This window comes from Cloeon dipterum, chromosome 2 (genome assembly GCF_949628265.1).
Source record: "Cloeon dipterum chromosome 2, ieCloDipt1.1, whole genome shotgun sequence".
Classification (NCBI taxonomy): Eukaryota; Metazoa; Arthropoda; class Insecta; order Ephemeroptera; family Baetidae; genus Cloeon; species Cloeon dipterum.
In genome coordinates this window covers 15,987,617-16,011,830 of record NC_088787.1, presented here as the reverse complement: position 1 = coordinate 16,011,830, position 24,214 = coordinate 15,987,617, and the positions used below count along the sequence as shown (strand labels likewise).

Here is a 24,214-nt window from a genome sequence, read left to right as displayed (position 1 = left end):
AACCTGGCATCACCTGCCCATTCGTTATTGCTAACATAACGAAATTATGGCATCATTTCTTCACCATCCCAAAGACAATGCCTTTTAGATTATTTAAATATTATTTTTCAAATGGTTAATTTCTGATAAATTTTTCCCACTTGCTATTTCGTAATAAGAAAAGTGCTTGAAAATTGAAAAAAGCCTGCTGGAGCAGTCGTTTGAGATTCGAACTGATTGAATGTTCCACGGAGCATATCATTTAACTCTCGGATGTTCATTAAAGTGGTGGCAATTTAATTTATTCACCTCCAGACAGTCGTGTACCCTCCGTTGCTTCTTCTCGGAATTTTTAATCACTTTGGCCCGTGATTTCTCAAAAGGTAAACATGTCAGGTTTTAATTTGACAGGCAAATTGAATTCGTTTCGTCAACAATAATTTCTCTGAACATCAACAATGATCGGTGCTTTGCCTGCACATGCAGCGCTCATTTCCGTGAAAATGCTTTCTGAAAAGGTGCTGGGCGCGCGTGTTGGTGAAAAACGACGTCAAGTCGCGCCGGAGCTGCGCGCTTCCGAGAATCCCAATCGTCATGATTAAGAACTTTTCATTCGCGGCTGACTTTTTCTTTCAGATTAGCAAAGTGTAGTTATTTAGAGAAGCGCGGCTGCCTCGGCTCTCTTGCCTCTTCTATTTAATGCACAGTCATTATCAGCATGCATGCGCAGCTTAAGTAGATCCAAATTTACCAGGAATTATTTCCAAGCCATATGCCTCTGAATGCGCAAAAGGTTTATCATACTTACACGCAACGACACCCTATCCAACTCAAATCAGCACCACGTACGTTTTCGCAATTTAGATATGATGCGGCTGGCGGCTGCAGTCGTTTCAGCATTCATTTAGCTCTGATTAATTGAATTCCTTTTGCTGTCAAAACGATATTTTCAATTTTTTAGAAGCATAGGTGGCTGAAATTGACAAAAATATTTTCATAAATGTTAAATTAAAATTTTACCATCTGTTTTCCAATTAAAATACTGTCGAGTTTTTAGAAAACAATACCTGAAAACGAATAAAAGCATTTACATATTGCTGTCATTTTGTTGAGACGAGTAAAGCGAAGTTTTTTATTTAATTTAAATTGTAAAAAAATCCGATAGAGTAGCGTAAGTGGAAAATATTTAACTTTATTAATATGTTTAGTAGGTTGCTCTTGTAATGTCTTAACAAAGTAGCACTAGAGCACTTCAGAAAATATTCAAAGCTCGAATCGAGAGAAGTTTACTCTCTAATGCTTTAATTACTTTTTCCAATTAAGTAAAAGGAGTGCGAATTGTAAGAGACAATATAAAAAATGTGATCAAAGAATCGAAATATTGCATGCAAATTGACAAGTAAAAAACATACATATACCTAATTGTCAAGACTTTCCAACTTCTTGATATATATACATGGGCGATTGCTAAATTTAGAAAAGCCTTTAATGTTGTCTCACTTATTCTTAGCAAATAACATCAATCAATCATATATTATATACAAATTATTAATTATTTGACATATTTGTTCTGATTTTGTAAGCGCCAGCTCGTATAACCAATAAAATAAATGAACGCAGAAAATATCAACTCTTGTATTTTTAGACCGATTTTTATTATAGTTATTTGGGTTATTTGTGTGATTGGATCATTATATATTAAAGCCGATAACTCTTCAGTTACAGGCAGGTTACAGGCGAGCAGACTCTAGTGGAGAGCCCAGGAAGCTTTCTTTGTTAAGCCTTCTTGAGTGTCCGTCAGGTGCTGCTTTCTTACAGTATAATAAATTTAGTAAAATAAATCTCAAGCTTGAATAGTGTGTGTAATACTAAATAAATTCAATATGTAATATTCCAATAGTTGAAAAGAAGATAGCAGTTGAAGAAAATCCCTTATATTAATATATTTTTTCTTAGGAGTACTTGCAAGTTACTTATAATTAACAAATAGATATGATATAAATTCCCTGATTCCTGTGGCTTTGATTCAACCCGTGTACTTTTCGCGCCATTCCCTTTTAAATTCCAGATACTTCGATGCTATACCGCGGCGCTACGCGGCGCCATCTTTAATCTTTGGCATTATTTGGTTCCCGCCGGAGTGCCGGATAATTCGCAGACTGCAAAACTACGGATAATTGCTGTTTTTTGCTTACACCTAGCACTTAATCAGTTCTAAAATGAACAAAGAAGATGAGGAGCCCATGGAGGAGGGAGACACCAATGAAAATTCGGTAAATTATTGTTGCTTTTGTCATTTTACCAAAATATGAACTTGCGGCGTCTTCTTTATTTTGCTTCCCTTTGTTGTTTATGATTCACCACAGGTCAAAGTGTCTCATGCCGTCACTATTTTGCAGAATGCCGAGTCCACTGGAGAGTCGTCATCCCGTGGTGCGAAATCTGATGATTTTGACACTAAAGTGGTAAGTTGGCACTCAACTATCTACGATTTGATTTGTTTGTTAATAAAACAAATTTTTACAAAAAAAATACAGGAAGCTGACCGAGGCAAGCGATTTGAATTCCTCCTCCAACAAACCGAGATCTTCAGTCACTTCATGAGTGGTAATGTCAAGAACGAGAAGAATCCCAGCAGTCCTCTGAAAGTGAAACCTGGCAGACCTAAAAAGGTCACTGAACCCAGGGTTTCTGAGCCGTCATCAAGCGCTGGAGAGTAAGACATTGTTCAATAATCTCCTCAAATCAGACGATATTAAAATTAATTATAGTAATTAAAAACTAATAAATTATTTTTTCAGCCACCGCCACCGCAAGACAGAACAGGAGGAGGATGAAGAATTACTTGCCGAAACAAATACCAACGCGAAAATCATTACAAGATTCGATGCATCTCCTTACTACATCAAGAATGGTGAATTGAGGGACTATCAGGTCCGTGGACTGAACTGGATGATTTCTCTTTATGAAAATGGCATCAACGGTATTTTGGCTGATGAAATGGGTCTTGGAAAGACTCTTCAAACTATTTCTCTGCTGGGGTTAGTTTTCACAAAGTAATCATTTAACCTCTTATCAATGAAATCTTTTCAACAGTTACATGAAGCACTATAGGAGCATTCAAGGCCCACACATTGTAATTGTACCCAAGTCAACACTGGCAAACTGGATGAATGAGTTCAAGAAGTGGTGCCCATCATTGAGAGCCGTCTGTCTCATTGGCGACCAAAATGCCAGAGTAAGCATCCTTTAAATATAATTTAACTTCAGCTGAAAATCAAACTATTCTAGACCGTCTTCATTCGTGAAACTCTTATGCCGGGAGAGTGGGACGTGTGTGTTACCTCCTATGAAATGATCATCAAGGAGAAATCAGTATTCAAGAAATTCAACTGGCGCTACATGGTCATTGATGAAGCCCACAGAATCAAAAACGAAAAGTCCAAACTCTCTGAGATTGTGCGAGAGTTCAAAACCACCAACCGTCTCCTCCTAACTGGTACTCCTCTGCAAAACAATCTCCATGAGTTGTGGTCGCTGCTCAACTTTTTACTTCCTGACGTTTTCAACTCGTCTGATGTAAGCTTAAATTCTTAAATCGTGGCTTGACCTTAATTTTGGTAAATTTCATAGGATTTTGACTCTTGGTTCAACGCCAACAACTTTGAGGGTGACTCCAAGCTTGTGGAACGTTTGCACTCTGTTCTTCGACCGTTTTTGCTCAGGCGTCTGAAATCTGACGTGGAGAAGAAACTTCTGCCTAAGAAAGAAGTAAAAGTGTTCGTTGGTCTCAGCAAGATGCAGAGAGAATGGTAATATTCCTCACAAAATCAAAGGAATCTTGTGCAATTGTAGAAATTCAGGTACACCAAGGTTCTCATGAAGGACATTGACATTGTGAACGGTGCTGGAAAAATCGAGAAAATGCGTCTGCAAAACATTCTCATGCAACTGCGAAAATGCTGCAATCATCCCTACCTCTTTGATGGAGCTGAACCTGGTCCACCATACACGACTGATGAGCACCTTGTTTACAACTGCGGCAAGATGGTTATCTTGGACAAACTCTTGCCCAAACTGCAAGCACAGGGCAGCAGAGTGCTTATCTTCAGTCAGATGACCAGGATGTTGGATATCTTGGAGGATTACTGCTTGTGGAGGCAGTACAACGTGAGTTTAATAAATTTATCTTTGTAAGACTTGAATATTAATTTGAATAAATACCAGTACTGCCGCTTGGATGGACAAACCCTGCACGAGGACCGCCAACGTCAGATCAACGAATTCAACGCTCCAGACAGTGAGAAATTTGTCTTCATGCTGTCGACAAGAGCTGGTGGCTTGGGAATCAACCTTGCCACAGCTGACATTGTACTTATCTTTGACTCTGACTGGAATCCTCAAATGGATTTGCAAGCTATGGTTTGTCACCCATAATTTTGCTAAATAATGGCTAACACGTACATCATACAGGACCGAGCTCACCGAATTGGTCAGAAAAAACAAGTAAGAGTCTTCAGATTCATCACAGAAAACACAGTAGAAGAAAAAATCGTGGAGAGGGCCGAGGTCAAACTGAGGCTAGACAAGCTGGTCATTCAGCAAGGTAATTCGTGTGTAAAATTATGTTTGGGAATCTTAAACATTAAAAAAAACACTTCTAGGTCGCTTGGTGGACAACAAGTCAAGTCAATTAAACAAGGATGAAATGCTGAGCATGATCCGGCATGGAGCCAATCATGTATTTGCCTCTAAGGACTCTGAGATTACTGATGAAGACATTGATGTCATTTTGGAGAAGGGTGAAAACAAGGTAATGTGTGTTTCACACTGTTATTTCCTAGCTAAACATTTAATTTCCAATTTTCAGACTCAGGAGCTCAAGCAGAAACTCGAAAGCCTTGGGGAGTCGTCTCTTCGCAATTTCACTCTTGACGCTCCAACTGACTCAGTCTATCAGTTTGAGGGTGAAGATTACCGCGAAAAGCAGAAGATGTTTGGCATCGGTTCATGGATTGAACCACCCAAGAGAGAGCGCAAAGCTAACTATGCTGTTGACGCCTACTTCCGCGAAGCCCTCAGAGTGTCCGAGCCAAAGGCGCCTAAGGCACCTCGTCCACCAAAGCAGCCCATCGTCCAGGACTTCCAGTTCTTCCCACCACGCTTGTTTGAACTTCTTGACCAGGAAATCTACTTCTACCGCAAGTCTGTCGGATACAAAGTCCCTAAGAACCCTGAGTTGGGTTCTGACGCTACACGAGTGCAAAAGGAGGAGCAGAGAAAGATCGATGATGCTGAAGCTCTGACAGATGAAGAGCAGACGGAAAAGGAGCGACTCCTTACCACTGGCTTCACCAACTGGTCCAAACGAGATTTCAACCAGTTCATCAAAGCCAATGAGAAGTATGGCAGGGATGATATCGACAACATTGCCAGGGAAGTTGAAGGCAAAACTCCTGAGGAAGTCATGGAATATAGCGCAGTTTTCTGGGATCGGTGCTCTGAACTGCAAGACATTGACCGCATCATGACACAAATTGAGAGGGGTGAAACTAAAATTCAGAGGAGGGCAAGCATTAAAAAGGCCTTGGATGCCAAAATGGCGCGCTACAGAGCTCCGTTCCACCAACTCAGAATTGCTTATGGCACCAACAAGGGCAAAAATTACACCGAGGAAGAGGACAGATTCTTGGTATGCATGCTGCACAAGCTTGGCTTTGACAAGGAGAATGTGTACGAAGAGCTTCGTGCTGCTGTCAGGTAATTTGAATTTTAACCTTGGCAAAATAGTCTTCCGTTAACCGACAGTCAAAATTTCAATTGAGAACTGCCCAGAATCAATGCTATTATTCTTAAAATAGTATGTTCCTGCGAGTGAAATCACATCGCTACAGTTTACTATTTATTTGTTCCAGAGCTGCTCCCCAGTTCCGATTTGATTGGTTCATAAAATCACGTACTGCAATGGAGCTGCAAAGACGTTGCAACACATTGATTACTCTCATTGAAAGGGAGAACCAAGAGCTGGAAGAAAAGGAAAGAGCTGAGAAGAAGAAACGTGGACCTAAACCAGGCAACTCTCAAGCCAACACCCCACAGGCAACTTCTAACAACACACCAAGCAGCCAGAAAAAGAGAGCTGAGCCTGCTTCGGAGACTAAAGGAGGAAGGAAGAAGAAGAAAGTGAGTGAGAAATGAACCGAGAGTGATGAGATTTAAATATAATTGAATATAATTCCAATATTTCAGTTTTAAGTTAGTGAAGTAATTTATTTTTTGTATTTTAGCAGCTTAGCAATAAACTCTGAATGTCGACAAAGCTGGCAATTTTTGTTCTATTTGCATGGCGGCACAGCACATTTCTTCCTCTTTACTAGCTTTCTGGGGCACCACTTGCCACCATTTTGGGCTTCACGCTAAAAATTAAAAGCACGAGATGTAAGAATTTTCCAAAGAACTCCAAACATCAATACCGTAATTATGCGGGTCCGCTCTCGATGAGCAGTACCACATGACGCGCTGCATTCTGACCAACCTGACCACTCGGTTACCATGCAATCGATTGTCACATTGTCAACAGACGCTAGTTCTTCTTCAGTTGGTACTTTGTGGCTCTCTGCACCCTTGAGCATTGCTATGGGTAAATAATGAATGATAAAAATTACCTCTGAAACGATATCACAGAACCTACCTTTTACAGGTCCACAAACTTCTTCGCATTTTTCGAAGCTGTCAAAGTTGTTTCCATTCCCACGGCATCCGCCATAAACAAACTCTTCGCAAGCACCACTGCTGGTGTTGAAGAAGTAGCGTGCAAAATATCCTCTGCAAAGTCCAGCTTCAGCTTTAAGCGCACAAATCTCCTTAGCCTCTGACAAGTTGAGCTGGCAATCTTTTTGGTGACAGGGGGCCCATTCCTCCAGCTGGCAGTGTTTTGGTGGAATGTGGCCTGGTCCCAGGAAAAATCGGGATCGTCCTTTGCGACCCGTCCCGCAAGACACAGAGCAGGGGCTCCAGTGGCTCCACATGGTCACATGGCAACTCTAGAAATATAATTTAAAGGGTTATTGCTCATGAATACCAAGCATCGTACTTGGTCCAGATCATTCGAAACGTCAGTTAAACAGTAAGCTCCTTTGATGCCCACACAGTCCTGTTTTTCAACAAGAGAAACATCAGGACATTTCTTCTTGCCCATTCTGTTCAGGAAATGTCGATTCCTCATGCTGAAACCATGGCCACACATCACAGAGCACTCAGACCACAGACCCCATTCCGAAACTGCGCAAACATCATCATCACCCCTGCAAGGTAACGTTATTTTTTTTAATTTCTAAATCTCGTGTCCGTCTCTCTTACGGGCAAGTGGCCTCCTCAGCAGCACACATCTCCTTAGCAACCAATTGCCTACTGCAGCCCATCATCTCAGCTTTCATGGGCATCAGGTATTTTCGGCCTCTCATACGCAGCCCTTTGCCGCATGACACTGAGCAAGGTGACCACTCGTCCCAGTCACTCACTCTGCACTCCTCTATAATACATCAAATTTTTCGCAATATCTATTTAAGAGTTTTGCTAAAATTACGTCTGTCGGTGTCCTCGTCATTTTCTGCGTTGGTGGCTTCAACCGCATCTAAAGCAGCGTCGTCATCAGGATTGACCACATAGTCACAGTCCCTCTGCACCACATTCTGCCTTTGGAAATACAGCTTAGCCAATGGTGGAATGGCAGGAGCCGCGGGATCTGGGTCGTAAAAGGGCGCTGCTTCATCGGCCGGCCAGTTTCTCGTGATTTTTCTCACAGGCTGTCTGGGCTCGGTTGGATCGTTTGGTGACTGAGGACCGAATAAATTAATATTAAGGGAGTAAATAATCGATTCAATGTACCATATATGCGACTCCACTGTCGGTGCCAGCATCATAGGGGAGAAGATCCACTATGTGGCTCTCTAGCCAGGTGCAGTTGGGCAGACAAAGGTTCAGTCCAGAAACACCGACGATCCAGTCAGGAGATGGTCCCAACATGCTAACAAGAGAGATTTCTGGGTGTTTCTTATCAACTCTAAATGTCGAACTTGTGTTGGCATTCACGTTGGGGTGCCACAAACCAGCCGCTTTTACAATTGTCCTGATGTGCTGACGCTGTAAAAAAATTATGGATATATTTTTTACCCAGTTTTTAGATAAGAGATCGTGGCGGTCCCCGCCACTTCCTGGCGCAAGTCACGGGCGCCACAACTTTTACCTTTGTACGGAGTTCAGCCTCAAGAGTGCGAGGAGACCCCCATTCGGCAAGCTGACGAAGGCCATCAGTTGCCTTGTGGCCTTCACCCCAAACCAAAAATGACGGAGTGTGTGAGGCACCGATGACATCACTAAAATGTGTCAGCCACAGATTGGTCGGGAAGTCTTTTGGGTGTGTGCTTGGTGACCAGATTCCCTCAAACATAACCTTTCAATGACAAAAGAGGAAGTTACTTTTTTAAATTTAGTAAAAACGTATTAATGAACCTGATATTTAGCCTCTGAGCAAGCACAGCATTCGCCACTCTTGGCCCCATCCTCCAAAGTTGTTGGCTCACAGGCAGTCATACTGAGGCCGCCATCATCCATGAACCAATTATTTTCATCTTCAAATACCATTGCTCTAAAAGACAATGACAGTTAGTTATACTCTTATATAAAAATCAATTATCACACACCTAAATACCACGCAGCCAGATCCAGATGGCGGCGCAGTCCACATGACTTGAACCTCTGTCTTTTCCAGAAAAGCCTCTGATTCCATGACAGTGTTGACACAGTTTTCATTGAAAGCTGTAAGTGAATCTCCAAATAGTTGGAATCTACCAGCCCTTTGAGGTGACCAAGCCTCAAGCCTCCTCTTGGACGGGGCGGCAGGAGCACCAAGTGCTTCCACAGTCAGCATGAACCGCCTGAACTGAAGTAGTCGCGATTGCCTGCGTGGACCCATTAAGGTCACTGGACATGAATTCAAATAAAAAACACTTGAAATCAACGCGTGGGAAGTGTCTTGGTACCTGTGTACACAGTGCCAGGAGTGTAGCTGTCAGTTTCGCCTCCCAAAATTATTTTGTAGCCATTGTCTCCGGCGGTCTTTAGAGCAGCAGTAACCTCCCGAGGTGGTTCCTTGTCACATTTCTTGGCAAAGCCAACAGTCAAGAGGAGCAGCAGACAAGATAGGATGCGCCTGCTACACATCTTGGCTATGCAACTAAACAAAGATTGAATTGTTTCAGTAGGGTTGACATCATCTTTTTATTATGCCTCTTATTGGCCCCTCTCATAAAAGTGGATGGCGCACGTGTAAGTATTCTTCTATCTATAGTAAGTTTAAAATGGTGTATGTGTTTTAACAAAATACGATTTCATTATCCAGTGTAGTTTATTCACACACAAAAAAATGCAAAAGGTGCAGACCAATTCATTTGAAATATTAAGTAGGAGTTGATCTTGCTAATTATAGCATACATTCTTAAAAAGGCTGCTGATATAGAAACCTTGGAAATAAATTATCGTTTTTAATACCACGTATAGCCGCAAGAAATAAAAAACGTGCGTTGGTTGATCAAAGCTATATAGTGGTCACAACTTTTTTTAGGTCAATTTTCGAAATATTTCCTATAACTTCAAATATTGAGAACTAAAAGTTATTCTTTACAGTCGAGTTTAAAATTTTAAAATTTTGAGTGAAAAAATCGTGAAGTTACCAGTGCAGAGCAGACAAGTCACGCGTCAATTTGCTCCTACAGATATGGCACAACTGTTGATGCTTTTCAGAGCGCTGTGGAGGTCAAATCAACGACCCTTCTTTTATCTCCTTTTTATCCGGCTTCATTCGTGGAATACTGTTTATTTAACTCGCAGCCAACCATTCCTCATTAAATAATCTAATGAGGCTATTAAATTGAGGGAATGCCCAACTTGGTTGTAAAATCACCCACGAAAAAAGGTTTATTTAAGGAAAAATAATTTTGCGTGTTGTAGCAAAACTAATATTTTTTTTCTAATGCCTTTCATTTTTTTTAATTACACTCTCAAAATGGCATAATCTAAAGTCTTTTGTATTTAAGTAGATCATTATTGTGACGGAATTATTTTAAGGCTGAACCAACAATCAGAGAAAGCCACATTGAATTGGGTTGGTAAAATTCAATTTAAAGATTACCTCTCACTGATAAATGTGTTAAATCTTGTTATTGACTTTAAAATATTTATTTACTCCTGCAGCTTTCTCTGGATATTGCCAGGAAAGGAATCAAATATATATGTTAAGCTTTTTGCGTTGTATAAACTTTTCTTAAGCAACTTACAGTTTCTCACTATACGCTATACATATACTGGCGGCCAGATTTAAATTGCAATTTATTTAGCACCATCGCAAAACATGTTGATGTCATCATAATTATCATTGGCGCCATTGTCTCCATATTCATCTTCTTAATTGCTGATCATTGGCTGTGAAGTTTTGATGTTAAGACTGCTAGTGTTCAAGCTGATGTCTCCTTGTTCTGCGTTGTCTGCCGGGTTGACTGCAAAGAGGACTGTTATAATTTAGATCACAGAGAGACCACAAGTAGGATTACAACATGTGGAGCGCATTTGTAAATTTTTAAAAATTAGGTGCATATTTTTAAATTTTATTTCATAAATTGTTAGTTTATTTTTAACAACTACTATTTGAAAGTCTTGGAGAAGTATTTGAACTATTTGGCTTGGAAAAATAAAAATCACTGAAAGCTTGCTTAAGACATCGGTGAACACTGACTAGCAAAATAAAGTAAGAATAAAAAAGGAAATTTCATTTCACCCCTGACTAGCTTTTTGTGTTGAATACCTTACCTGTCACTACAATCATTGTGTCTGGAGGCCCGGCTTTGTTTAGAACCAAACTTTTATTCATATTTATGCTTGGCGGAGCAAGCTTGAGATCAACTATCAGATTTTGAGCTACAGCTCATTGTCAGTACAACAGTACAGTGATACTGTTGGATCAGTACTCACTGCTACTTGCATTATGGAAAGAAGGTCTGAAATACAAAATAACAGCTCTTAGAATGAACCAAGACAAATTAAAAATTTAGCTACTCAAATGACAGTGCCTGATCTGATGTTTGGCCGACCAGAGAGAAAAGTTTAACTGAATTCCAGAATGTAGCGCTGTGTTTGACGTAGACACTCAGCTTCATGGAACAGTTGAAGTAGTAACACTTCTTTCCACTTGCATGTATCTTTTTACTGTGGCTCAACAGCAGCAATTGATATTAAGGTTTTTTACAGGACTTGCACTAGATGAGGGATTCATGTTACTGGGAGACACGTTTTATTAGGTCGGCTCTCAGCCCAGAATGAGAGTTAAAATATTGTTTCCCAAAAGCTGGAAAATCAGGATCATAGTAGAAGGTTAAGATGACGAGGAAAATTATTCTATCGGGTTTTCCTTTCAATCTGATTTAATATCATTCTAAGATGTATAAAACTGTTTTAAGAAGCAGCTGTTTTATAGTTCAAATATTGTAGCTTGAGAAGAGGTAGGATTTCTACATGGCTCTCTAGATCCCAGCAAGCAACTTTGCCATTTCGATTCTGGGAACTCCAGCGTCCTTTCTTGTCTTTCGATTTGGCACTCTGGGGTAGACACGTCTGTAAGCATAACCTGGTTCATGCATCGCCATGTGTTTTGCCAGACGTTGCTACAGTTCATAAAATATTAAAAACTGCAAACTTTGATTTCAAAAGTCTCTCACGTTAGTCGTATATGTTTTTTCGCACAATTGACAAGGAATCCTCAATAACTTGTGTTTGATCTTTATGTGCATATCCAGATTTCTTTTGTGATTATATACCCTGTGGATAAACAAAAATTTAAATCAGTGACATAAATTTAAGAGACTGCATAATTTAAATACCTGTCACAATGGGTGCACTTCAAGAACACCGGAATACGCGGAAAATGCTTGTATTTAATGTGACGCGAGAGGTGACACTTTCTCTCAAACTGCCGATTACAATAATGGCATGTCACATAGCCTAAGATATTAAAATATTTCATTTCTGTGTGGAGAAGTTAATTTGGCTTTTGCTTACCTATTGAATGACATTGCTGCTTGTGTAAACGAAAGTTTTCCTTCCCCAAGATCCAGTCAGGACAGTTTGAAGTGTTGCACTTGAAAACATTGTGATGCCACACGTGTTTTTTTAACAGTCTAACGCAACTGAACACTCTTGGACAAAATTTGCAGCTGCAAATGATATTTAAATTAGCTTCTAGATAAGAAATTTTAATCAAAACCAACCTGTACGGTGTCAACCCTAGGTGTGTATGCCAATGATCTTTGATGGCCTTGTGTGTTTTGAATCGAGAGCCACACGAAGCGCAATCGTATAAAGAACTCTTTGCCAAAATATGATCGGTTTTGACGTGTTTCATCATGCTATACTTGTTGGCATAAACCTTATTACAATAAGGAATATGGCACCTGCAAAAATTTAACTGTGTAGTAAGCAATCCACTGAAAATTACTGAGAATAATTGTTTACTTTACGAGGGCACTTGCTTTTGTAGGAGATGCAGCTTCATTTGCCTGCACAACATCATTCAAGTAAAATGTTAAATTTATGTTTCATTAATCTACAAAGACAAAGGTATACCTTACTGGCCAGTGGATCCAAATTTCCTGAGGTACAGTTACCGAGAGGCAGTGCTCCACTACAAAATTGAAAGACAAATGACTATGTTTTCGATGAAATAACTATTTAAACCAAACCTATTATGATTTTTCAAGTGCAAGTGTAGCTTGTATTTACTAGCGTATGCTTTTTGGCAATCAAACTCTGGACAAGTAAATTGTTTCTGCAACAAAATGACAGAAATGATTCTATCAAACACACCAAACTATATCAGCAAATATTAAAAAGATATTATCTTACATTCAAATCCTAGAGAACAAAAAAAGTCCTGTGCAAGACAGCAATTAAATTTCGTTTGGAAATCGATATTACTGGAACCAGCCCGTTGGCTCGCATTCCCAGGAGTGTCAAAGCAGTGGGACTGAATGGGAGACATTTGAGCGGTTCGGGGATATAATACTGGCTGCCCAATGTCAGAGATGTGAGAGATGGCAAAAGGTAGTTAGTTAATTGACTCGAAATGCTCAAATAGCTCAACCGATTGGGAGGCGCACCGGCGCTGACTCGCCACTGTTTTTTCACCTTTCCAACTGCTTTAGGGACAAATGCCTGGCGTTTCAATAAAAGACTTTGCTGGTCACATTGGGCCCAAGCTCCTCTGCGGCCACTCAGGCCCCATGTTCCATGTTATCCACTCAGTCAGTGGTGTTTTTGGGACCTGGTGAGCTCACAGCCCACGAAATGTGCGATGTGCTGAGCAGAGGTTCAAAAATTATATTTAAGTGCCAGGCCAGGGGATGATTTAGGTTTTCTATTAAATTAATAAGGGCACCACGCCTCTGTTAATCCTAAGTGGACTAATAAATCCCGGGGAAACCTAATCATTTGTGCTCATATTAACTGTCAATAAATGAAACCTATATTTGAATCTTAGTAATACCTCTCCAACATGTGAAGCAGAAATGTGCTCCTTCAGTCTGTATGGGCGATTGAAGACTTTTGAGCAACCTGGATAGTTGCATTTGTGCTGTTTGCAAACATCAGACTTCTTTTTCCCAGGTTCTTTCATTCTCTTCTTTGGTTATAGTCTTTGGCACGAATCGTGTTGACTTGGTAACGAAGCTGTGAATCAATAATTGGAAAAATATTAGAGTTTAGAAACCTACTGTACCTCGAAAGCCCATGTAATTCGTTTGCGAACTAAATAATATATTATATGCTGTAAAACGTAACTCAAGTTTAAAAAAAATATATTTTACTTGACAAAATTTAGATTTATCGGATTTATGTATCATTCACATAAAATCTTCATTAAAAGTCAAGTAATAAAGGATCATCGACTGAAAATATGCTTACTTTCGATGAACAAGAGTCAAATTGTCCAATGTTGATGCTGGACTCGAGAAAAAATACCTAGTTTGGTCATATCTGGCATTAATTTGTTGTTTCTATTAATTTGTTTTGCTGGTTTTGCTCCCGATTCTCCGGCTCTCGCTCCACGCTCACGCTCTGGCCAGGCTCTGGCTCGCCCATGTGTTCGGCTTGATTTTACGCATGCGCATAACAACAAGAAATTTCACGCGGGATCAAAATGTGAAAGTTCAAAAAGCACCGCTTGCACTGAAGCATCTAGATGTACTAATAAACTATATATAAATATTATATTATTCTATTAGGATTTCGTAAATTCCCTTTATACTCGCTGGTTACACAAAAGTCATAGGTCGTGTGTAAGTTACCATCGAGATTTTCATCACTTCTTTCTTTTCATTTCCTAGCCATCTTTTATTCATAATTAATTTGGTATGCCTTATTGTTTTTGCCCACGCAGCAGAAGTAATTAAATGACAACCTGCTTATTTATACGATTTAAACAAATATAATTCTGAGTACGCTTACAGATTTTTTAAATTTTAAAAAAACCAAAGACATAAAACAAAACTTTTTTCTGTATAATACGCATGCAGAAAAAATTTAGATATTATAATAATATATAACCACTTACTTTTGTAATTTAACTCTTGACCACGACAATTCATGAAAAAAAAATTGTAAATTTCTCAATAAGGAAGAGGAAATTTCCCATTTGCTTGTATGGTCACTATGGTCAGGATGGGAAATTTAAAAATTGTGCTAGCTAGGAGACAAATTCACAGAATCAATTGGAGTACAGGTTATTGTAATACCCACCCACCAGTCGCCTGATATAAGTGCACACAGACTGACCATGAAGGGGCGAGCGTGGCTCATTTACCCTATATACCGATTGACTCTGATTCTGTGATTGTTCTCCCTGCCCAATTTTTTAATTTCTCGTCGTGACCGTAAAAGCAAATGGGAAATTTCCACTTCCATCTTGGGAATTTTTCCAATTTTAAAGTCTTTTTCACTCTTAATCGGTCAAAGGCTAAATTCCATTACCTCCCGAGAAAACGGGTTAAACTCAACACGACTATTCATGTGGGTAAGGCTGTTCTTAATATGTATAAAATCTTGTCCTTATTTTTGTATTGAATTTTTTAAATTTAATAAATTTCGCAAATGACACTGTGCGTAAAAACGTTAAGACCAGTTATCATCTTGATGTCCTCAGATAAAAAATATGCCCAGCTGTTGTCCATGCTCGGATTAGGTTCATTCGGCGCCCACAAAATTTTGTCAACTTCTGTCCCGGTGGACTCCCAGACAAAGACATCCAAATTATTCAACGACCTTATGGCATCTGTCCAGTATGCTCGCAGAAACGGAACTGCAGGCACGTTTAAGGTTTTATTAAGATTTTGATTAGATTATTCAATTGATAAAAATACTCACAATCGTTAGAATACAAAAACTGGGCGACATCTATTTGTTCTTTTTCCGTTTCAAACACGATGAGTTGCGCTTCATTTGACTGACAAAGGGATACTGCTGCGGGCCTGTCGTACTGTGTGTAACGTTTTACACTTTACTGAGAGAAGGTGAATTATTTTAACGAAAATTGACTTGCCAGTTCCGCAAATATTATGTACTCTCTGCCGCCGATAGAAACGCGATTCTGCATTGGGATCATTAGATTGTGCTGGCTAAAAATTTGTACATTAAAATTACCTCACAAATGCAGTTGTGCACCAAAATAGTACCGACAACCCAAAATAGAGCAAAAATTCTCATTTTCAACACCAAATGTTAATCAACGGCAGTTGAAAAATGAAATAAAACTAATTCCCAAAGTAGAAGATGTTTTTCTTCTTCATTTATCTTATCAAGAACACAGAAAAAGAATATTTAATCAAAAAGGAATTTAATCAATTCAAGATTAGTTAAAAACTTTAACTTTAGTATCGTCGCAGATTTGAATTACGTATTGTGTTTTGGTCTTCAATTAATACTATAATTAGCGGTAGCGAAGAATAATATGTAATTAATTGTATTAAAAAATAAAATGTTAGCGGGGTATTGAATATATTAATTTTTTTTGGTGCACTAAATTCACTATAGGAGCAATTTTGAGTTACCGCTTCAAAGAAACAGGGTAGAAAACAAAGGCATCTTACTCTCGGGTAGGTTCAATTTTTAATGAATCATAACATTTTGTTTTGGTTTGGTCAAATATTCGCGATTAAGGTAAAATATAGTTTTTAATTTGATGAAATCTGGCGTTCATAGTCTATACATACGATTATATTCCCATCTCTGCGGTGTTAAGCCTGAAATTATTAAAAGATTTCAAAACAAAGACCTTATTTAAGACGCCTTTGTGAGACTTACCTCATTTAGCAACAACTGCGTTTGATTGTTTTCTTGAAGAGCTTGCTCCGTGGCAGTTATGACAGCCGAAGGTGCTTGTGAGGTTGTTGCTGGAATTTCAGAGACAACGGAAACTTCGGTGGCATTCGCTATCGCTACTGGCCTCTTTTCTTCAGACGATTCACTGGAGTCGGAAGATGATTTGTCTGATGATTGCTTGGAAAAGACAGTTGTTGCCAAGCAGAGGAAAGCCATCATGGACCACAACATCGATTTACACATCATCTTATCAGATTTATTCGGTGGCGGTGCGGTTGATTTTCTGTAAAAAATATTATGGTTTCCCACTGGAATATCAATTAAAATATAATATGGCTGGCATTGCTACTTGTAGCAGTCCTCTTAATTGTATATACAAAAACTATAATAATCTGATTGTGAGTTCATATACAATATAGAATGTTGCATACCTGTCAAATGCTGGAGTGAGATTCAAATGCGTCAAGACTTGTGGTGTATTTATATAGATTCTAGATATGCACTCTGATCCCAAATTGCAAGTAACTGTCCGCAGCTGGAGGAACCTTGGCCAGCATCGGCCTCAGCCAAAGCGAGTCAAAGTGCGATGGACTTTGAAGGAACGAAACTTGAATGATATGATACACATACCATACACATGCTAACAGGCTTTTTGCTGCGAGAGGCATAAAGCAGGATTTAATTTGTTGTCCTCTCTAAACAGTGTTCATTTACTTCATTCATTTTTGAAATATTATTTTTGCTTCAATATGCTAAAAATTAATTTTTTATTAAATGATAACGAATATTGCAAAATAATTTTTTATTTCCTCTTAAATTGTCAGCGTCTTGTTTTCCTCAATTTTATCCCTAAAGGTCAAATTATGGCCTTCGACTCTGTTAGCAGAAAAAACAAATAAACAGTATTCTTCTGTTGCGTATTACTCTCACTCAGCCAAACTTATTAAAGAAGATGATGCATATATTGCGCCGCTCTTTAATGACCTCCCTTACAGCTTAATTTTCTCCATGTGTTTTCATTTTATCTTCCACATATATACTCCCCTTGTTTTTTTGTGCTAGTCAGAACCTCAAGTGACCGGATGACACCCCCTTTTTATTATCGTACTTTTATAATGACTGCATTTAGATGTGGCAGCTATAGTATTGTTCGAGTTCTCGTGACGAGCGCAACTTGAATATTACCCGAATTTCTAGCATCTCGCAATCTGCTGACCAACTTAATCAAATCACAGACCAGCACTGCGGGACAATTCAAGGTTTGCCGTAAATTTTGATATTTAGAGAGCGATTGAAAATTCACTCATAAATTAAAAATAGATGTTAATTTTGCTGCCTTTTATTCTTTCAGTATTAACCATGCTTCGTAACGAAGTACTCTCAGTTGCGATCTTCTGCTTGCTGCTACTTAGTATTGCCAATTATCAAGTAGACGCTAAAAGAGGTTCATCGGTGAGGTTATCAAGTTCTCATGGTTTCAAGAAGTCGCCAAAATCTTCTGGTTTCTACTCACGGTCACACAATACTCTACATACCCACCATCATTCCAACACCAATATTGGAAACATTGATAAAAATGGATTGAAGGATTGCTCGTTTTTTGATAGGGCAATTCTTCGCAAAGATCATTGTAAGAAAACATAAATTATTCAAAATCATGCATTGTAATGAACATTGTATCCTGGAGATTAATCATTTTCAATTGATATGAATATAAAAAAATATTACCGTGCTGCATGAAAAATGTAAATATAAAAATACAAGAACTGGATTTAATCGATCTCTCTTTGAATATCTGTTTGTTTCGCAAAAAAAAACAATGAAATATGTTTAAGAATAAATTTGTGTGGTTTGATTGAAATCGTTTTATTTTATAGAAAAAAAGAAGTGGCATTGGAATAATCAATTTTCTACCTGAATGGTGAAAACGCAATTCAAATTTCAAACGAGCACAGTTTGCTTTGAAACGTATTTCAAAATTTATTTTTAACAGAGTATTAACTCTGAAGCTAACACGTAACTGGTGAACAATAAATTTATTTTTATTCCTGTTAGTTGCAATCGCACGCTTCTAGCCCAATACGCAATATATTCATGCAAGATATGCAAAGCAATGAGTTTGCCAACGCACCGGTGCAGTTACAAGAATTCGCAAACATTCAGTAGTTATCTGACAAGTGCAAGCGCACAATGCCGCGAGTGCAGTTGCTTCTACTTTTCCTGATTCTGACGGCCAGTGTTCGGGACGGCTGCGCCCGGTTTCCGACCAGCAACAAGAAAGTCGTGGTTGCTTCATACATTATTAGGGCGCCGAAATTAGGTCACACCACCCCGACGTGTCCAGATGGATTTAAAGTGGTGCGTGGAAGGTGCAAGCGTGTCCTGTCTTTCGCACGTGAATCGATACCGGACCTCAATAATCCGTAGTGTGTAGGAGTGAAAGTCCTTGCGGTTTTTGTTCTGTCGGAAATCGAAAAAAGTCACTGGGAAACCCGAAAACTCTGCGCCTACCAAATCACCTTGCTTGGATTGTGCAAAGATTGTGTGTGCGGAACCTCACCTATTCTTTTGTGAGCTTTAAACTTAATTTATAGTTTGGAGATGTCTTACGGCTATGAATTATTGATTTTTGTTCATTTTGTTATCTGTTAGAGTTAGTGAAGGCCGTTTTGGCTGTTATATCAACTATTTCCTGTCAAAGATGCTTATTATATTCTCCTTCCGTTATGCAATGTTCACATACTGATGACTGTACATTATGTCTGCGCAGCTGGAGCAAAACTCTCATTTCTCATTGTAGCGCAACAACTGTGACTAACAAAGAAATTTCAAGAACGTCGAGTTTTGTTAAATATGCAATAAAATTACGCAATATTTTCTAAATAAAAACACCTTGAATTTTATTTATTTCTCGACTTTGAGAGGCGTGAAAACTGTCGCCGTGAATGAATGAGCACTGCAAAGTGTGTTAATCGAACGACCTTTTCAGGGAACAAGAATATGTAAATGTGTTTAGCAAAAATAAATACGCTAATTTTGAGCACAAAATTTTTATCACAACTGCAAGCTTCAATAAAATGCTTTGTATTTGAAACGGAAACATATATTATAATTGTTAAAAAAAAAATTATATTTATGCTTAAATCAATAAATACAGGGCAAGCCTGTAATTTTCGTTTGTAAAATTGCGTATTCGCATGAAAGTGACAGAGTGCGACGCAGTTTCATCACACCACGATAGAGGCTACGTATTATTATCTCGCATCATTGGGACAAGCAACCCAGCCCAATCACCTCTGCTCCAATGGCCCCTGACCTCTAAATGATTTAAGAATATATCGTGTGCCACTTTTGACGCGGATCTTCTCAGAAGCCGTGCAGCAAGTGGGAGCCGGCATCGAGGAAAGCCCAGCCAAGAATGTAACCTTAGAGAGTGTCCATATAAATGTTTACACGCGATAACTCTCACTTTCATTTGAACTGTATGAGTACGTGCCACAGGTGGGATGCGTTTGTTGGTGATCGCCGTCGCGCTACTTTTGGTGCTCAACTCCAGTCACGCCTTTTGTTGGATACTCTCCGCAATCTTCCACCCTCGCGACACCAACACCACCCTTGCCATTGGGGAGGAATCCAACTCCACCGCGGACACATCTTTTATAGAGGAAACTGAGACCACAACTACTGAAATAGTGAGTGCAACCGAGCAGGCAGTGAACAATGAGTCTACCACGAGCATGTTAGACATTTTCAAAAAGGAGTTTTCGGGAAAAGTGAAGATAAGTGACGATTTTCAAAATCTGGACGTAGACAACACCATCGATTCGGGCGGTCGGCGCAGGAAAATGATGGTTATGGCTCCTGGCAGGCGGTGCAACAAGACGAACGAAAGGAGAGACAGAACGGGCCGCTGCAGACCATACTTGCGTGACTGACACCTCTTTGTTGGAAATCCCAATTTTGTGATATTCAAACGGGAAGACCGCGTGAAGTACAGCGATTGTTGAAAAGTGTGGCAACCGGTTTCGTCCGGAGTAATCTGTTACGGCTGCTCGGACATTGGCTGCAAAACAAGCAGCTCCCATTGACGACCTTTGCCTTTGACGAGCCAGTCATCATGCGAGCGACCGTGTTGATGCTTCTCACGCTCTCGGCGGCCGCGCTGGCCGCCGACGACTCGTTCGTTTTTGCGGACTCGTCAGAGCGGTACACAAAGGCCCCGGTCATCCACACCAGACAACTGCAGACCAGGACGACCCCTCGGACTCGAAAATACAGCAACGACGTTGACTCGATACTGATGCCGGATCAGGTCACGAAAAGACCTACTGCGACAACTGCTAGGTCTTCTGTGATGACTTCAAGTTACCACAAGCAACGAACAAGCACGACGAAGGTGACCAGGGTTCATAGCTCGACGACGCCAGCACCGTTGATTACTTCAGTGATGCCAGAGCAGAACACAACTGAAGAGGTACTAGTGGACAAGAGGGTGATGGCGAATGCGCCAAACAGAGACTGTGGTAAAGGACAAATGAGACGGAACGGTGTGTGCAGAAAAATCCTTCACTGAAATTTATGGACTGGCAGTTTAAAGACGTATATTTAGTTTCAAAGATGCGGATGTATATAAAAATAATTAATAATAAATGTGAATCACCTTTTTTTATTTATAACACCAAATTATCTTGTATTTAAAAAATATGCTGTTTATATTAATCAATAACTGTATTGACAGAATAATTCGTGATGATTTTTGGAATAAAAATGCTATAGAATTAAAAATAATGGGTTTTCCTGTCTATAAAGGCAATCTCATATAGATCCAAAGGTATGATTCATCGCCATAAGTTCATAACATCGACCTTCAGTGTGCTGTGTAAGAACGTGCATCAGAGGTTCCCATTACTAAACATGATATAATACTATTTTTCAGAACAGGGCTCTCATCTGTTTTCTTTTTACAATGAAATGAACGCGTAATAAAGGTAGATTAAGAATCATTTCAAAGGTCCAGAACAATACCATGATGTGCCTTCAATGTGCCAATAATGAAACTAAAAACATAAAGTTTTTTCAAAATTGTTTTTCAATTCGATAAATTACAAACAGAATTTCTCATCTTGTTAAGATATTGCAAAGTATGTGGTCAATGATTACAGCGAAAAAGAAATAACGAGGCAGAAATTGATAAATAAAATTAACTTTTCGCAGCGCATGTTGGTGAATCCAAGAATATGAAACGTGTCATACTATATACGAATATAATTAATTATTTTTCCGGTATTTTACTGCCCAATATTTTATTAAATTTTTCTTGAACCTTTGCAAAGCACTTCTCGTGGTTTCACCCAGTCTCAGTAGCACCGCCAAGCGGAAAACTTGGTCGCAGAGGAACCTGGACCTAACGTTCCAGGTTTTCGTTTCCCGCACACCGAGGTATTTTTTTTATTAAAACGCCATAACATTATTTGTCGTTATAGCCGCTGAAAAGGTACACTTCACAAAAAGCAAGAGGTGAGTCGGAGCTGGTGCGCTCCCAAGCTCCCAAGCTCGTTGAGCTATATTCAAGTGTATGGAATTTTTATGTCGGAATTTTTTGTAATTTTAAGATGTGACATTAGATATTGTATTGATTTCAATTGTTTTTTTACTCATGATTAGGACGTACTGGATGACGTTGAAACTATAGTCGAGAGATTAAAAACGACGATTTTTTGCAACGATTCAAGCAGTTTGGTTTTTTTATTAAAATAAAAAATATATAGTAATGCTTGATCCCCAAAATGTGTAAATCTAAGAAGTCTTTTTCCCAATTCATTTATTTCCATGTTTTTTAACTCACACTTTATATCAATCGAAAATAATTTTATCTTGTTATATGTGAATGAGGGAAATGAGAGCAAACTTTCTAGCATTTTATATGCAAATAAACAGAGCTACATAAATCCTCTGCTCTTGATCAAATGGCAGGGTAGCTGTTGCTATATAGAAGGTTGATAGTCCTCTCCTTGTTGCGTTTCATCGCGTGAAAAAGCCAGTTTCGTGTCTGGTGTAGAATGGAGAAGGTTGTGTCGCTTATTGCTCTTCTTTTAGTGTGCAGTCCTGTGGTGCAGATGTTATCAACGCGAATAAACGCAGATCACGTTTGTCCTCCAAGAAAGATTTTCGACGAACAGCTCAACAGATGTGTGGCTTCATCATCAGGTGTAAAATATTTTCAGGATTTTAGATATGAAAATATTAATTAAATTTAAACGAGAGAACTAACAATATTATTAATTACTATTAGATTTTCTGACCGGAAATTCAATTAAAGCTTGAAGAACATAAAATATTGTTCCGCAGAGCAAAATATAACGCGTGGTTTACAGCAGCTACTCTTTTACTTACAATGTATAACTTATTATTTTAATAAAATTCACAGATGAGGTCAACGTTACAGTCTCAAGCAACAGTGAGGACCAAGTTAACTTGTTTTTAACAAAAGTACCAGAGCGGAAATGCTCAGAGGGACAAATTTTCTCGAAAAGATTGATGAAGTGCATCAATGTGATTGGCTGATAGGACGGTAAGAAGTTTGAGAAGTTTTAAGTTATATAAGAGTTTATATTCTTCCAAAACTGTATGGACGAAACAGTTAGTAATTATTTACAATAATATATAAATAAATAACGGTAATCTATTCGGTGAAATACTGACCGCGGCTGCAGTCATCTCACTGTGTCTGTCGGCCACGACAATTTTAATGGTTTATTCATATCTGTTTTAGTTAACAGAAGAGATTCACAGATAAATACATATAAAATATATATTTTTTTTTAATTTTTCAGGCTGACCTAAAAACGATGTGAGCACCACCTGCAATACTCGTTTATTCTGGAAATTTTTCGCTCCACTATATTGTTAGCAGTTTGATTTTAAGGTCTCTGTTCCAGCAGAATGGAAATACTTAAGCGAATTCCAAGATTTCTTATTAAATTGATATTTGTTAATAATCAGCCAAAAAATATATAAAAAGATTTGATCAACAAATTTTTCTGTGTTCTAGATTGGTGCCAGCCCTGCAATCAGACGGCGCGACCCATCCCCACCTCCAGCTGCCCCTCGCGTTCAAGCAGTTAATGGATGTCATTTTTTAAAATTTTGTTTGTTTATTTGTTTTAATAATCTTGCCTGTAATATCTTTATCATGAGAGCAATAAAATTTTTACGGTGGACCTTTGTGTTTGTTAAATGTAATAATCTAGTGTCAGCGTCAGTAACTACTGGAATTCAGCACGCTAAATTAGTTCAGCATCGATTAACGCTCGTCCAAAGTAGTTCAGGCCAAAGCGGTGGCTGGCACTGATCACTCGGCACCAAGTTTCGTGTACTGTTCAATTAGCTATGAAGGGCCAAAATTGTCTCTTTATTTGAAATACACATATAGCTTTCACATTTGAAACCAATCATCGATTTTTATTTCGAATAAATTTAATATGAGTTGTTAGAAAAAACTAAACTCCTTCTTTGTTTTAAAATGGTCAAGTTTTATTTTGGTAGATCAAATCGGATCGATTTGTGAGCAATCTCAATTAGAAAACGATTCAGCAGAAATAATTTTCACACATAAATTTTCAAATTATCATTTATATCAGGTTGTCAATCTCCTAGCATAATTATGGAAAAAATAGTTTAAAGATTATTTCGCTGAGGCCAGATTTACAATTACTCCAGATAATGCAATTTTTCCAAAAACCCTCAAATTAAGATTGTATCCTTTTTTAAATAATTCTTGAAATAGCCGTACAAATTTTTACGGTTTTAACTATTG

General features: G+C 38.7%; 4 protein-coding genes and 3 long non-coding RNA genes across 8 annotated transcripts; 4 read left to right on the top strand and 3 right to left on the bottom strand.

Annotated features, from left to right (window-relative positions):
- Window positions 1-2,081: 2,081 nt before the first annotated feature.
- On the top strand, window positions 2,082-6,298 carry Iswi (Imitation SWI). 2 transcript variants are annotated; one of them, XM_065480170.1, is made up of 13 exons: window positions 2,082-2,252; window positions 2,379-2,444; window positions 2,517-2,695; window positions 2,781-3,020; window positions 3,076-3,217; window positions 3,271-3,558; window positions 3,613-3,791; window positions 3,843-4,149; window positions 4,207-4,401; window positions 4,453-4,585; window positions 4,644-4,792; window positions 4,850-5,739; window positions 5,895-6,298. In XM_065480170.1, the coding sequence occupies exons 1-13, from the start codon at window positions 2,199-2,201 to the stop codon at window positions 6,175-6,177; spliced, it is 3,105 nt and encodes a 1,034-aa protein (XP_065336242.1). In that variant the 5' UTR covers window positions 2,082-2,198; the 3' UTR covers window positions 6,178-6,298. The 2 variants fall into 2 exon arrangements, with proteins under 2 accessions (XP_065336242.1, XP_065336241.1); XM_065480169.1 differs by having other exon boundaries at window positions 2,346-2,444.
- On the bottom strand, window positions 6,223-9,811 carry LOC135937086 (spondin-1-like). The gene is made up of 12 exons (XM_065480171.1): window positions 9,711-9,811; window positions 9,021-9,214; window positions 8,682-8,961; window positions 8,491-8,626; window positions 8,225-8,431; window positions 7,867-8,121; window positions 7,565-7,814; window positions 7,339-7,510; window positions 7,073-7,283; window positions 6,671-7,022; window positions 6,453-6,613; window positions 6,223-6,395 (listed from the first exon to the last, which is right to left on the bottom strand). The coding sequence occupies exons 2-12, from the start codon at window positions 9,199-9,201 to the stop codon at window positions 6,315-6,317; spliced, it is 2,286 nt and encodes a 761-aa protein (XP_065336243.1). The 5' UTR covers window positions 9,202-9,214; window positions 9,711-9,811; the 3' UTR covers window positions 6,223-6,314.
- A 1,624-nt stretch (window positions 9,812-11,435) lies between these two features.
- On the bottom strand, window positions 11,436-14,143 carry LOC135937087 (transcription factor IIIA-like). The gene is made up of 10 exons (XM_065480172.1): window positions 13,987-14,143; window positions 13,571-13,752; window positions 12,768-12,853; window positions 12,652-12,709; window positions 12,541-12,584; window positions 12,297-12,479; window positions 12,088-12,242; window positions 11,910-12,030; window positions 11,748-11,847; window positions 11,436-11,693 (listed from the first exon to the last, which is right to left on the bottom strand). Exons 2-10 carry the CDS (start codon window positions 13,697-13,699, stop codon window positions 11,553-11,555), a joined length of 1,017 nt encoding a protein of 338 aa, XP_065336244.1. The 5' UTR covers window positions 13,700-13,752; window positions 13,987-14,143; the 3' UTR covers window positions 11,436-11,552.
- A 1,321-nt stretch (window positions 14,144-15,464) lies between these two features.
- LOC135937093 (uncharacterized) lies at window positions 15,465-16,987 on the bottom strand. Its single transcript, XR_010574448.1, has 4 exons — window positions 16,830-16,987; window positions 16,381-16,681; window positions 15,721-16,319; window positions 15,465-15,667 (listed from the first exon to the last, which is right to left on the bottom strand). It is a non-coding gene; the product is annotated as an uncharacterized LOC135937093 (long non-coding RNA).
- A 113-nt stretch (window positions 16,988-17,100) lies between these two features.
- Window positions 17,101-18,253, top strand: LOC135937096 (uncharacterized). Its single transcript, XR_010574451.1, has 2 exons — window positions 17,101-17,657; window positions 17,750-18,253. It is a non-coding gene; the product is annotated as an uncharacterized LOC135937096 (long non-coding RNA).
- A 1,330-nt stretch (window positions 18,254-19,583) lies between these two features.
- Window positions 19,584-21,186, top strand: LOC135937089 (uncharacterized). The gene has a single exon (XM_065480174.1). It carries the CDS (start codon window positions 20,516-20,518, stop codon window positions 20,969-20,971), a length of 456 nt encoding a protein of 151 aa, XP_065336246.1. The 5' UTR covers window positions 19,584-20,515; the 3' UTR covers window positions 20,972-21,186.
- A 1,232-nt stretch (window positions 21,187-22,418) lies between these two features.
- Window positions 22,419-23,618, top strand: LOC135936353 (uncharacterized). Its single transcript, XR_010574321.1, has 3 exons — window positions 22,419-22,605; window positions 22,826-22,969; window positions 23,450-23,618. It is a non-coding gene; the product is annotated as an uncharacterized LOC135936353 (long non-coding RNA).
- The last annotated feature ends 596 nt before the right edge of the window (window positions 23,619-24,214 follow it).